Below are 13,497 nucleotides of genomic sequence, written 5' to 3'. Positions count from 1 at the left end.
CCAATTAGCACAGAGCACGACTGCCCTCACGTTGGGGGACAAAAGAAAAAGAACTGGAAACCACTTCTGGGGGCCCAGCATGCAGCGGGCCCAGCGGGTGGTGCGGCACGAGCCCCGGAGGCTACGTGGCGGTCGACACCGCCACCGTCACACCGTCACTCTTTACCCGGTTGATTGCAAACTCCCACGAACCAAATAAGAGTTTCCCAGCCACCGTGACATGAAAGTATACATCTTTGGTCTGCCCCCTGCACACATTGTAAGAAAAAGAAAAATAGTTCATTGAAATTACAGTATAATTTAGACATGCTCCAGATCTGTCACAGAGCGAGCTGAGATGTATTAAATCTAGCTCCATAAGCCCACAACGCCATGCGAGTTGAATATGAATTAAGCACATTCGGAGGAGACGAGTGACTCCTCATCGAGTATGTGGGGGTGGCTTCTCTATCTATCGCTCTCTCGCACACACACACACACACACACACACACATACAGACACACACTCCTCCTCTCTCAGGCTCTCTTTGGTATCTCTGCATGTGGCGAACACATTTCGCCCACAGACGCAGCCGACCAGCCACCTCTTTCCCCCCATCGTGGACCTGAGCCGCTCGCCCACTGCAGGCGTTCCACATCAAAGTTAATTTCCGGACTTGTTCAGACGACCATGCAGTATGCATGCAAGTGAGGTCCTGGCTCTGCTGACCCATGTGATGAGGCCACTTTACTCCAAACGCGGCTCGATACCTTCATCGCCATGAAGTGCGAGATCCGTTTGTCCACCATCACAATCAATGCACTGCCCGCGGATTCAGCCCACATTTGCGGTAACGATCACTCATGGTGGGCGGCGACGGCTGTTTCAGCCCGGGCGCCTGATTTTAATTGGCTGCTTTAGCTGTCAGGAAGTGCAGGGGACCTTTTGATTGGTCCAGACCGGTCGCACAGCGAGCCTTAATTGGCCGGCGGATAAAAACGCGAGGGGAAACGCATTACTTGAGCTGCTCATGCACGAGCCGCCGTCATTTATCACAATTGCAATCTGAAATGCCGCTAAGCTTTAAAATAAATTAGGGACTGATTGTGTTATGAGGCCCTTAAGTACTCATCGCTAAGTCCTGCATGTTTTTTGCGCGGAATATAAATCATGTTGGTTTATTGTATAGCAACTAAGCAGAGTGGGAAGAAGGGAAAAAGAAAATGTGGAAGAAAAAACAACAGCATGGCAGACAGAGAGTAAACAACTTCTGCAGAAGTTTGCCCGTGGCAAAGAACAGCCCAGTCTCCTCCAATAATACAAACGCCAGAAATTCACGGAGGACCTGAACGCAACTTGTTGAAAGGAAATGACCTCACATGTGGAACACACTTGCTGAAGGAAGCCTCCGTCTTTATGTTTGTTGAGGCCCTAAGAGGAACCTTGAAAATTCTGTCCGTCACAGCTGTTGTGTTGCAACCATTACCTGTGTGCGGCCAATAAACAACAGATTTCATCTGGGCTGAACATTCCCTTCCTCCCCGGTTGGCAGGTTACTGCCCCCGGATAAATGGGCCTGGACAGTATACGGCTTGTATGTACTATACTGTACCGCCGTAGAACTGACACCTAAAAGCACACACAGAGGAGCACAAATCATTCTTTAAATATAACTTTTTGTGGCTCCCCTCAGCCACCGCGTCCCCCTGCTGCGGTGGTAACTCTCGAGATGGCAGGAAAACGGCTCCGAGTCGCCGCCCCCCGTCACCCGGCGACCCCTCCCCCCATCTCTCATTGTAAAACTCGCCGTTTCCTTTTCTTCAGAAACATGGCGCCATCTCATAAATAAATAAAAAGCATTGCAATGTCGCGAGTACGCCCCGGGTCACTGTAGTGCCTCCGCCCCCCCCCTGCTTTAAACTTCAACATAAGCCCGCTTTAGTACCATTAAAATAACTTGTCATGACAGTGTAGCCTGGGAGCAGTGCAATCAATTTCCATTACATCAATGCCCAACTGGGCATCACCACTGAACTAAGCGCTGGTAAGCAATCTCCCTGACTGAGGGAGGTTTGTGTGGTGGCGTGTCTCTGTGTGTGTGTGTGTGTGTGTGTGTGTGCGTGTGTGTGTGTGTGTGTGTGTGTCAGCGTGTGAAGGAGCAATGGTGGAATGTGGAGGGAGCAAGAGGATTTACTTGACTTCACTAACACCAGCGCTTCCATTTTCCTCCATAAATTCCCCACCTTACCAGTAGAGGGACTGAAAATACTACTTCTTCTTCTTCTTCTTCTTCTTCTTCTTCTTCTTCTTCTTCTTCTTCTTCTTCTTCTTCTTCATAGGCACCATTTCCTCCATGTTCCATATCAGGAAACGAGCCTAATTTTGCATCATAACACCTTGTGAAATGATCAGCGGCTGAAGAATGCCGTCTGGTCTCGCTGCAGTGAGTCTCTCCCCCGAAGTGATTTAGAATGCACCTTTTGTAGAGGACCAATCTGCAACTAATTAACTACAGAGTAATTTATGCCACAAAATTGATTTTTTTTTTGTTGCTCTCTGTAAATTATGCAAGAGTCCCCATCCGCCGTCCCTCCCCATCTTCTTATCTCTCGGGCGGAATCAGAGGATTGACACGTGGCTCGGGTGTCCTTGATGCTTTTCTACAAACTGTCAGATAGGAGTGGAAGGAAGCTGGAGGCACATGTACTTGTGGCCTTGAGAGGAGCCGGGAATCTTAAGTCTTAAGCAGCATTAAAGTAAAAAAAAATTATAATACAGATGTGTTCGTAAAATCTCAGAGCGATAAGGTCCGGCTTTCCACATCAGCTACTTTGATCGCTTTCTCCACGCCGCCGCCGCGTGGAATCACATTTAGCACCGATTTTCCCGCCGACCAAAGCCGAGGCACTAAGTGAGCGCTAATTAGCAGAGCAAAGGCATTAATTATGTAACGCGTCATCTTAATTAGCATTCCCAGACGTGCGGGGCGTCAGAGGAGCGTTTGTAAGCACAGTTCGCTAATTGATACATATTTGACAAGGTGCGAGACAGCAGGCCGCCGCAGAGGTGACAAGTCGGTTTGAGGGGGGCGGAGCCTAAAATCAGATGGAATACCGCTCGATGGTGAGAAAGTAAAAACAACACTCTCTAGTATTCCTTATTGCTCTCTATTTCTTTTGACTGAAGTGTAAAAAAAAAAAAGAAGAAGAGTGGAATAAAACGATGAGCTCTGCGGTGATGTGGTGCAGGACTTCAAGCGTCAATGTACCGGTCAAATCACGGGGAAGTACGTCAAATAGCTGCCCACTGTTAGTAATTAGGGGGATTATTATCTTCCATAATAAAAAATAAAAAAGCCCAATCAATGTGCTGCAATTGAAGCACAGGCACCAGACCACCTGACCTTTTTTTTTTCCTTAATATTTTGCACCATCTGTTCAAACTGGCATCACATCTGTTGCTTGGCTTCACCTGCTCCGCGAAGACCTTTTCTCTTAGGCAAAGAGGTTTCGGCAAATATTCACTCGAAACAGTTCTGGGTTCAGATTTCTGTCCACACACACACACAGACACACACACACACAGCTGATTTAATCACACGTTCAAAGACCAGCACAAGCGAGTGCGTCACGATGACACAAACAATGAGTGCACCTGCCATTCTCGTCGCCATCTTGTGCATCCGCGAGCGCCAGGGCCCCAAAAAAAAAAGTAGGGGGTTGGCACATGTAGAGTATAAATAGAAAGGTGGGCGTGATGGTGAATCATTACCAGTGCCGGTCAAACGGCTTTGTATCGGCTTTCTGAACGGCTGCTCTAATCACACATGATGAAAACGTCTCATTGAGCGAAGTAGAGAAACCAGACCAACCGACATCAAATAAATGGCGCCCAAGCAGTTTGGTTGTTTTTTCTTTATTTTACTGTCGTGCCGCCGTTCCACTCGGCCCATAAAAGCAGTCGGTTTGAAATCCCATTCATTGCCTGGCTACTGTTCCCTGCTACTTTCATCTGGATGGCATAACGCGCTCTGCATGTGCTGCACTTTCTGCTTCATTACACAAAGGGCAAACGGCTTTTCTACATTGCGAGTGAACACTGACGTTGGATGTAAATCATGCAATGCAGAATCACCCTCTGTGAAGACGAGGGCTTGGGCTACTTCTACAGCACATGCAACAATGGTGTCACTATTGCCAAAAACTCAATCTCAATCATTACTGTATTACAGACAGCCCAGAACACTAACACATCATATTGAGCTAACGTGTTCAAGGAGCTCCAAGGTCATGGTACCTCCACTCCCACTCATTGCCATGCACACTGTGCAACAGACTTTTTGCGATAACAATAGTGTCTTTCTCCAATTCCTGACCACGAGAGTCCAGATACTTAGCACTGAAAATGCATTAAATCCTTTAGTCTACCCTAGCTAGCCCTACGTCCTAAATCTTGTGACAAAACGCTGAGGGAGATAGTCCCTTTGTTTGCTTAAAACAGCATTTGTGCCCAGAAAGTGCCACCTCATCAAACAGGGGGACACTGATCAAAGTCACCCCACCTTGTGGAAGGCTGGCCAAGTCAAACTGAATCCTGGAGCTCTTCCTCGGCAGTTTGTCGGGAGGGATGGGAGGGAAGGGGGGCTGAAATCTGCCAGGCCGAGCCAAACAAAACAGGCGTCCATGGAAATTATGCCAAATACCTGTCACTGTTTCATGGGAGCAAACAATCCCCACACAAACAGATAGATGACCTTAAAATATATACACAGGGATACAGATGTAGGGAGATGGCTTTCCCAAAGCTCTGCTTCTATCGGTTTTCTTTTTTCATCTTCCAAATAACAACGTTGGAACCTCCACTGAAAACATGTGTTTGGCAGCGATAAAAACGTTTCAGTAAAATTGCAGTCTGCACAAATATACAGTCACCAAGTAACCACTCCAGTCTGAGAAAACCACGCTCTGCACATGCTTCATGCTCGGATACCAATTTCTCCTCTTTCGCCCACTTCCTCCCCTGCTGTAAGCTCGGCAATCACATCTCCTGTGTGCCGTTCCTTTGATGGCGCCAGCAGGTGGAAACCCACCGGGATGCTGAGTGTGCACTCCGGTGTACACACACTGCCGCTGGATTGATCAGAGCGCGGGGTTGTGTTGACTCGTTGGGTTGGACGGCGATTGCGGGGGGGAACACATAACAAACAGTTCTTGCAAACAGCTGGACACAGTGGAGAAAAGCACAAAGTAAGGCATACTTATTTTAAACGTGCTAACGTGCTAGCCACCAGCTCAGCCGCTGCGTTTAGAGCCGCGTAGAGGCAATCCCTCAAGGCTGAGTACATTTTCTACAACCTACTGTTACTACCGTAAAAATCAGGTTACAAGCTACTACTACCTTCGGTCAATGTCCCCATTAGCTCCCCGCTGTAGCCAGCTGGCGCTCCTGCTAGCGCTCCGCTAGTTCCCCACTAGTTCTCCGCTAGTTTTCCGCTAGTTCTCCGCTAACTTCAGCTAGCTCTCTGGTAGCTCTCCGGTAGCTCTCTGCTAACTTCCGCTAGTGCTCCACTAGCTCTCCGCTAGCTCTCCGCTAACTTCCGCTAGTGCTCCACTAGCTCTCTCCGCTAGCTCCCCGACAACCACCGAAGGTATCGGGATCAGCCCTGGCTCGACACCCGACTTGGGCAGAGGGGACGCAGGTAGTAGCAGCAGCAGCGAGTAGCTAGCAGCAGCGCTAGCTAGCCCTGTTCCTAGCTTGCTACAGCGGGCACACTGACCGGAGGTAGGAGCGGCTTGTAACCCGACTTTTACGGTAATTACCCTTAGTTTCCCCTCAGCCACAAATATCAACTGTTGGTAAGACAAATATGACGACATCACCTTGGACTTGTTACGGGCGTTGTTCATGACTTTTGGAGTCCGATTTTGTCTTAAAAAGTGCATTCTCTCTACTGGCCAGCAGGGGCTGACTCCTCTGGTTGTATAGAAGTCTATAGAAAATGACTCTACTACTCTCTTGATTTTTTCCCTCAGTTTCAAGTCTTCTTCAACACAGCATGATGTTAATTTAGTAGATTATGCTCCATTGAGAGGCAAATACACCATAAAGCAGGTATGCTTTAGGGCGGGGCTTACTGTGATTGACAGGTCGCTGTTGCTACCAGAGCCGTATACGGCGTCTCTTCGTCAGATATGAAATACACCTGCCTCATCAAACTAAATCTTCAAATAAGAGCGGCAGCTAAGTCTTCATTCTCCACTGCAAATGAGACCCAGTTATGTCATAACTGGAAAATAAACTCTGACATGTAGTATGGTCCGTGGTGGGAAATCTCCACTGGAGCGCAGCCTGTAATGAATTGAAGATACAAAAACGTCCTTATTAACAGCAGTGAATGAGTGAGCTGGTGCGTGACGCTTCCGTGAAAATAATTTGTTCAGAACCTCTCCAGACATTAACATGATGAAGAAAAAAAACAGGAAAGTGAATTGTTGGTCGCGTGACTTTTGGATAATGAATTCCAGCGCAATGTTTTAAATATAAGTCTCGCCGTCACTCAGGCTTTCTTAAGTGCAGAGTGGTCCAGTCAGTGCAGATCTCAGTTTTCCAACAGAACTCTTAGTCTCCACCATATTCGCTCATCTTTTGTTCACTTTAAAAATGGAAGATTAACCCGATGCTGCAACGTGTCCTACTGACACAATGCACAATGCAGTTGGCGGCAGTGGAAGAAGAAGAGGAAGAAGAGGAGGAAGAGGAAAATGCCGCTGTCAAACCCCGGCTTGAGACTTTCCATTATTGGCTGTAAAAGAAAGCCTCAGGTTGTTTCTTTCACCTCTGATTGATATTTGGTCTTGACTGGGGTATGAGAATGTGGCAGAGGTGGAACGTGACAAATGGCGATGCAAAGGGCTGAGGCAGAAAAAGGATGTGATAAAAAAAATAAAAAGGGTGTCGTAAATCTAAAAATACAAACACTATGATAACAAAAAATGCCATGGCATTTTAGATTTGTTTTTTGGTTTTGCATCACCCTGCAATTTTCTTTGCTGATTTTGTGTTTTTACCGAGAGAGACAAGCTCATGCGGTGTTCCACGTGCGTGGAATGTCTTCCTCATATTCTCCAGAGACACCCACCAATTCATATAAATAAAATAAAATATATATATTTAAATAATTTAACAAAATGCCATCTGCTTTTCAGAGCTCTTCGCACAGCTTGAAGTGCATTTCATAAAAAGGCTAGCTCCCCTAGCTCGCCTTTTCTTGTGCGGTGACAGATCATTTTTTTAAGGTTGCTAAACATCAGTGGATACCGTGACCATGTGTATGTGAGGTTACCCGGTGACCCTCTAAAAATTATCCCTTGGCTTTGCTCTTTCAAATGCAACTGAATACCTGCAAATAACGTAGCTATAATTATTTGTGTAGTTATTTTCATTGCCAATTACTTAAGAAGTGCAACAATGGAAATAATATGCATAAAAGCTAAGTATGCTGTTGTATGCATCATCCAGAGATGTACAAACAGGCCTGATTGAAGGGCCCCGGGTGGAAAATAAATACTCCCACTGACTTCAGAACAGTGTGGCGGTCGCAATGCCACGGCAAGGCTGTGGAATATAAGTGGTTGTAAAAATAAAAATGAACTAAGCGCTGACATCGACCAAGAATCTAGTTGGTCTTTTGCTAACTTCCACAAATACAAAACTAAGGGCACAAACAAAAACACAAAAGCTCACCCGGCCGCGCTAGAACGAATAACTCCCACTCTGGAAGAGCTGCAGCACCGGCAGGAGACTCACAGAATAATGACAAGCTTCATCTTTATTTATAAGTATGTGCTCTAATATAGTGACATTTTAAAAGGTGATGATATGAAGAAAAGAAAACTGCAAAAAAAAAAAAGTTTAAATCTCATCGAGCACCTGCTGATTAAACGATGTATTAAATTCCCAAGGAAGAAAAAAAAAAAAAAAAGATTACTCTGAATCCACCGGCACCAGATTAATTATCTTCCATCAATTAAAGGAGCAATTATATTCCAACCTCTTTCATATGCTAATGTTTCAACTCAGGAAATGGGAGAAGACGTTTGTAATGGCCGCCACATGGTGCTGGCAGGAGGCACACCGTGCAGAACAGAGATGCAGGAGAGGCAGGAGTCACATTGCAAACTGTTTATTGGGATCAACGAGGACAGAAAGTGTTCACCAAATTTCACGGCGAGCGAACGTCTGACGCTACCTCAAGTCCACGAGCTGTCGGCGCCGCTCAGCAAGACGAAAGTCGTTGGAGCCGCTCCTCGGGAACAATAGACTGAAGGGTAAAGAATCGATACGTTTCAGCTTCAACAGCATTCATCACGCTGACAGGATCGCATATATTATAGGTAACGACATCCGAGAAGTGCCGGGCCAAGACGCCAAAAACAAAAAAAGCATTCAATGGTTCCAATATTTAATAAAAGAGAGCAGACAGAAGTTTACCGTAAAGTCTCTGAAGGCCACATTTGGAAGGACTGGCTGTTTTCAAACAATTACTTTTTTTCTTCTTTTTTCGGTCTGCTTATTGTATTTTGCAAGCAATGCGTTTCTGAGTTTGACCTCAGTTATAATAGTCCTACAAAACTCAATGTTAAGTCCACGGGTAGCTTTGTTTCTTTCCTTGAAATTAATGTTCTAAAAAACGTGTACACTTCTTTAACTCTTTTGTCTTTAAAAATGGCCTCCAGCTTCGAAAAACGCTCAGCAGGAAACGCACACCGAGGGAAATGTTCCCATCATTCACGAGCGGCGGTTGAGCTGAGGAAGCTAAATTGTTCCTTTTCATTTCCAACCAGTCAAGCCGCGGCGCCAATACTATTCAATAGTAAGCGAGACACTGATGTAGAATGGCGCTATCTAGCAAGAAGCCATTGTTCACCCCGAGAGGAATACTTTTTTTGCAACCACAAAGCCACCGTAGATTAATCTGCGTCCATCGTAAACACTCAGGCGTGGAGGGATACTTCAGCCTCCCATTTTGGTGATTTACACGCTGGTCCCTGAACCAAACACAGCTGGTTGCCGGGTCAGGATAAGAAAAGCAGGTTAACAGCATCAGTCCCAGCTCATTAGCTCCACTGACAAAGTTGCTGCTCGCCCGCGTATCCATTTCATCACCGCTCCTTTAGTCTGCCGTGTTTAATCTGAGACATCAAACGCCGCGCCGTGCAAAGGAGTCATAAAAACCGCACATTTTATACAAATTTCAAAAAAGAATGCCGCTTCCAGTTCCCCGACGAGGGAGCTCATTATGATTTTAGTGGCGCTCTTTATAATCACGTGGAATCTGACCTTTTTTGTCCCGTTGCGCTGCTGTGAGAGGGCCTGAGGGCTGTTGATAGAAAGGGGAGTGACGGGGGTTTTGATGGTGGATCGGAGTCATCTGCGGGAGGTTGATGATCATATTACATAATAGGTTCGTAAAAAGAGAAAGGATTGAATCCTACAATGCTTGTTATCATGATTAATCGTCAAAAAAATGACAAATTATATATAATATTGAGTATTACACATACTCGAATACGTCGGTGGAATATATCGGAATAATCTTGGGAGGGGAAACTGGGGATCGTTTTGAGTGACAGGGTCTTGCATCATTAACCGGTGAGGAGTTCAAGAAAGCTTGGTCTAAACACAAAGCTCTTTCCAAGAACAACCCCCTCCCTCCTGATTGGACGCGGCGTGCTCCATGTGCACCGAAGCAGCGACAGCATACAGATCAAAAGAACTGGGTAGTTAGTATGATCAGTACAGCCACCGTGCCGGCACAAAAGAAAACAGCACGTACGGAAACTCAAAACTTCTTCAATCGAAGACAGACGATAAATAAATAAATAAACCACCCCCCAAAAAAACTCAGCGGAGAGCAATTCTGCCTCAAAAGAAAGCAACCGAGCCAGAAGCGGAGTGAACAGTGGCATCGCTCTCCCAAAGATAAAAAAAAAAGCCCCGCGAGTTCAGAGAGAACAATGAGAACAATGAGAACTCGTATAACACTTTGTACTACACTGTACACTTTGTACTTTGTTACCTGCAGGCAACATTGTATCTCGTAACTTACAGGGAAAGTCAACTTTGGTCTCTGCATCCTAAAAGGTGCATTTAAGTGCTGGAACACAGGGTTTTCCTTCTTCTGATGAATTAGAATAGTAACTGCCATTTTCTCCACAACATTTAAAGAAAAAGAAAATGAATCACAATGTTTTCTTTCACCAATACTGACAACTGCATTTGAAATGAAACCACCAGGTCCACCTGACGTTATTGACTATAGTGCTGGAAGAGGCAGCGTGCAGCCTGCACAGGTTCAAAAGGCTAAAAACAGACACATTCACAGCTACAGGCAGACCGGACGTAGGAGTGAACCCAGACGGACACAGCTGGGAGAGTGTATTTCTTAAAAAAAAAGAAGAAAAAACATAAATGCCATGGCCCAATCATCAATCATCCTTTGCCACCTGTTTTGAAACGTTGAACGTCTGCAAAGAAAATATAGAGATTAAGACTATTCCCCAATGATGACATCTTGAGGCTGGTGAGAAAGTGATTTACGACTTTGCACACCCCTCACTGGAGTCTGTCTTTTGTCTCTTTAAATGGACCATAAAGTGTAATCAAGTAGCAGTTTACAGCAAACACTTTGTCTGCACTGAGATCCGTCCGAAAGCCTCTTTCAGAGTCTTCTCCATAGAAGGCCCTGGTCCAATTATCATGCATCCGATGCGCCGGGAGAGGAAACTGGTAGTTAAACGAGCGCTATTAGAACAAAGATGATGTAAGTCAACATTAGCGACTGCGTTTGTCTCCGTTCAGCAATCACGAACCTAAAGAAGCATTTTGACGTCACTCGGGTCCACGTCGAGGACTGATTCCCTTCAGATGGAACGGAAAAGGAAGAGGCGTGAGTATAATTAAGTCGTACATTTTGACTTCCTCCCATCCGCGGCGTGTCAAACTCGTCCGCGGCAGTGTCAGTGGCAAGCAATCTGTCACCCACTTTCGGTCCGGGCTTAAATATTTCAACAGCCTTAAGGGGAAAAGTGCTGAGGTGGCTGGTGCTGGAGGTGAATTCCACGACTTAGCAATTAAAGCAGCCTCGAAGAGAGAGAGAGGGAGGGAGGGAGAGCGACGCTATTGACTGCGACAGTTAGACAAAAGGTGCAGGGATCAGCTTTAAAAAGCTCGTTTTTTTTGTATTAACAACCTGAAGCCAGTGTTTAAACGTCTCAACAAAAGAAGCAGAGATGCCTCTCCAATCCAAAGGATGTGCGGCATTGAGTAAATGTAAAAAAAAATGAGGAAAAAGTTCCTTACCTGTGACAGACAGCTCAGTCGTCCTCCGTACCACGAAGTTCCCAATCTGTAATTCGCACGTGTAATTCCCAATGTCGTCTTCCCGTACTTCCTTGATGGACAGAGTGTCCCTCCTCCTTTCTATGGTTTGTCTCCACTGCTTTGGCTTGCATTCCTTTATTTAAAACACAGGGTGGGAGGTATAATATGTTATAATAAAGTAAAACACGCTGTGTAACGACGGTTTGAAACCAGCAGGAAACAGACTTCATATTTTGTGTGAGCTTTAAGCATATTGAGGCTGCGTCCACAGAGAGCCCTTTGCTGCTAAACATGCTGTCATGAAGAACTGCAACTCAGTTATGGTCCAGAGAGTTCATCTCCAAATGATGACAGAGCCTGAAGTAGTTTTAAGACTCAAGCAATGTGTGAGTCAGTTGCTAGGAAACCTCTTCATCTCGACACCGATCAAAAGCGCATCGCATTTGTGAACAGGAAGTAACTTCTGCATGAAAAAACAGTTACGTAACTTCCAGAAATAACAGGTTTTCTGCACTCCTTTGATCGTGGGTCGCCCACCGCAGTGTTCCGACTTCACCGAGTCAGGACACGGAACACCTGAGGCGGAGGAAACTGGGGCACCCGTGGGTTTGGTTTCCAACTGTGGTCCAAGACGGGCCTCCCAGAATTCAATCTGCCCCCGCCGACAAAGCGCGAGCCAATAACCGGAGGGCGCGGAGCCCACGGTCATTATCCGCTATTATAATTTGATTCAGTGGGAGAAAAAAATGAAGAAGCACTTTGGCCACCTAACCTAGTACACTTTATCGTTTGATGAATTGGCCCCTGAAACGTGGGCCCGTACGACTCTATCGCAGAGGTCAGACCGGGTCAGTCACACAACGCTCCGTGAGGAGGAGGAAGAGGAGGAGGAGGAAGTTTAGGGGTCAAAACAGAGGAAGTAAGAGACGTGCATGCACTAAGTGAACAGATGTATTTCCGCCGGTTATATATTTATCTCGCTGACGCTTTTAGTTTCAGAAGTCAGAGAGGAGACTGTATTTGAAGCTAATTAGATCTGAATATAGCTGACCTGAACTGGGTTATCCTTCAGATGTATAAAATAACTTCCTGTGAAGTCGTTTTTCCTTAATTTGAATTGAAAGGCTCCGTTTCAAATGGTGCGCGTGATGGCTTTCAGGTGACGTTTAGACAACATCTCGCTCCTTTGCATTTAAAAAAGGCAAATCGGCGATGGTTATTTGCGAACACATTTGCGCATCGTACCTTGTACCACACAATCTCAGGCTCCGCTCCCGGATGCAGATAATCCTCGATGCCCGGGCATGTGATGTCTTTGCTTTTGCTGAGCTCCGCCTTCTCAAAGAACCTCATCTTGGAGTTGTAGCAGAGGTCGGTGTCGTTCTCCGCCACCGTGAGAGACATGGACACCTTCATGCAGTACGTGGAGTTCCTGCGAATGAGAACACAAAGGGAACCAATCACTCGAAGGACAGAGGTGAATTCATATTTAAGTCTCGCCAGAGGCAACAAACAGGGACTGCCAGCAGCTCGTTCAGTATGAATACCTACCTCTCTAAAATATGAATGAAAAAAAATAAATATATATCTATATAGGGGGGTGTAACACGGCGCGACAGCCTTGAATGTCAACAGATTGATTGAGCCTTTGAGTTTTTCGCCCGTTAAGCGGAGACAGTGCGAGCTCGCAGGAAATGACTCGCCACAATTGATGTGCTGTAACTGCTCAGGTCATGTACATAAAGAAGAGGATTTATAAGGCAGGGGAGAAGGGTGCGTAAAATGCAAGATTACTTGTAATGTTTGAAGACGGCGCGCTCGCTCGCTTGCCTGGGCCTCAGATACTGGAGGCTGTTCATCCGCGGCGGGATAAACATTTCATTTTATTGCTCGGTGTTGCGGCGCACCTTCTGTGATTTGTGTCGGGAGCGCTCGTCTTTAAATACTGAACCAGCCTGGGTGGAGCGTTCTCTTGTGTATGTATGTATGTACGTACGCAGAACCTTGTGGGAACCCTGATCAGATCTGCTTCTGCCTCACACGGGTACAGAGGTAAAGATCCTCCTGCTTGGGGTCATTAATGGGACGGCGACTCCGAGATTGGATCTGCCGCTCGAGTCGTTCCGAATAGAACC

At 46.1% G+C, this 13,497-nt stretch overlaps 1 protein-coding gene across 1 annotated transcript in view; it reads right to left on the bottom strand.

Annotated features, from left to right (window-relative positions):
- The window catches only part of LOC306753167 (interleukin-1 receptor accessory protein-like 1), a gene marked incomplete at both ends in the record, with an annotated part of 162,849 nt that overhangs the window by 79,608 nt on the left and 69,744 nt on the right, over positions 1-13,497 (bottom strand). The window contains 2 exons of the mRNA XM_079237023.1: positions 11,342-11,495; positions 12,608-12,794. Of these exons, the coding sequence (XP_079093149.1) occupies positions 11,342-11,495; positions 12,608-12,794 (341 nt within the window). The remainder of the gene's footprint in view (positions 1-11,341; positions 11,496-12,607; positions 12,795-13,497) is intronic.

Source organism: Taurulus bubalis, assembly GCF_910589615.1.
Source record: "Taurulus bubalis genome assembly, chromosome: 21".
Lineage (NCBI taxonomy): Eukaryota > Metazoa > Chordata > Actinopteri > Perciformes > Cottidae > Taurulus > Taurulus bubalis.
The sequence above is the reverse complement of the archived record's forward strand: the minus strand, read 5'-3'. Positions and strand labels throughout refer to the sequence as shown.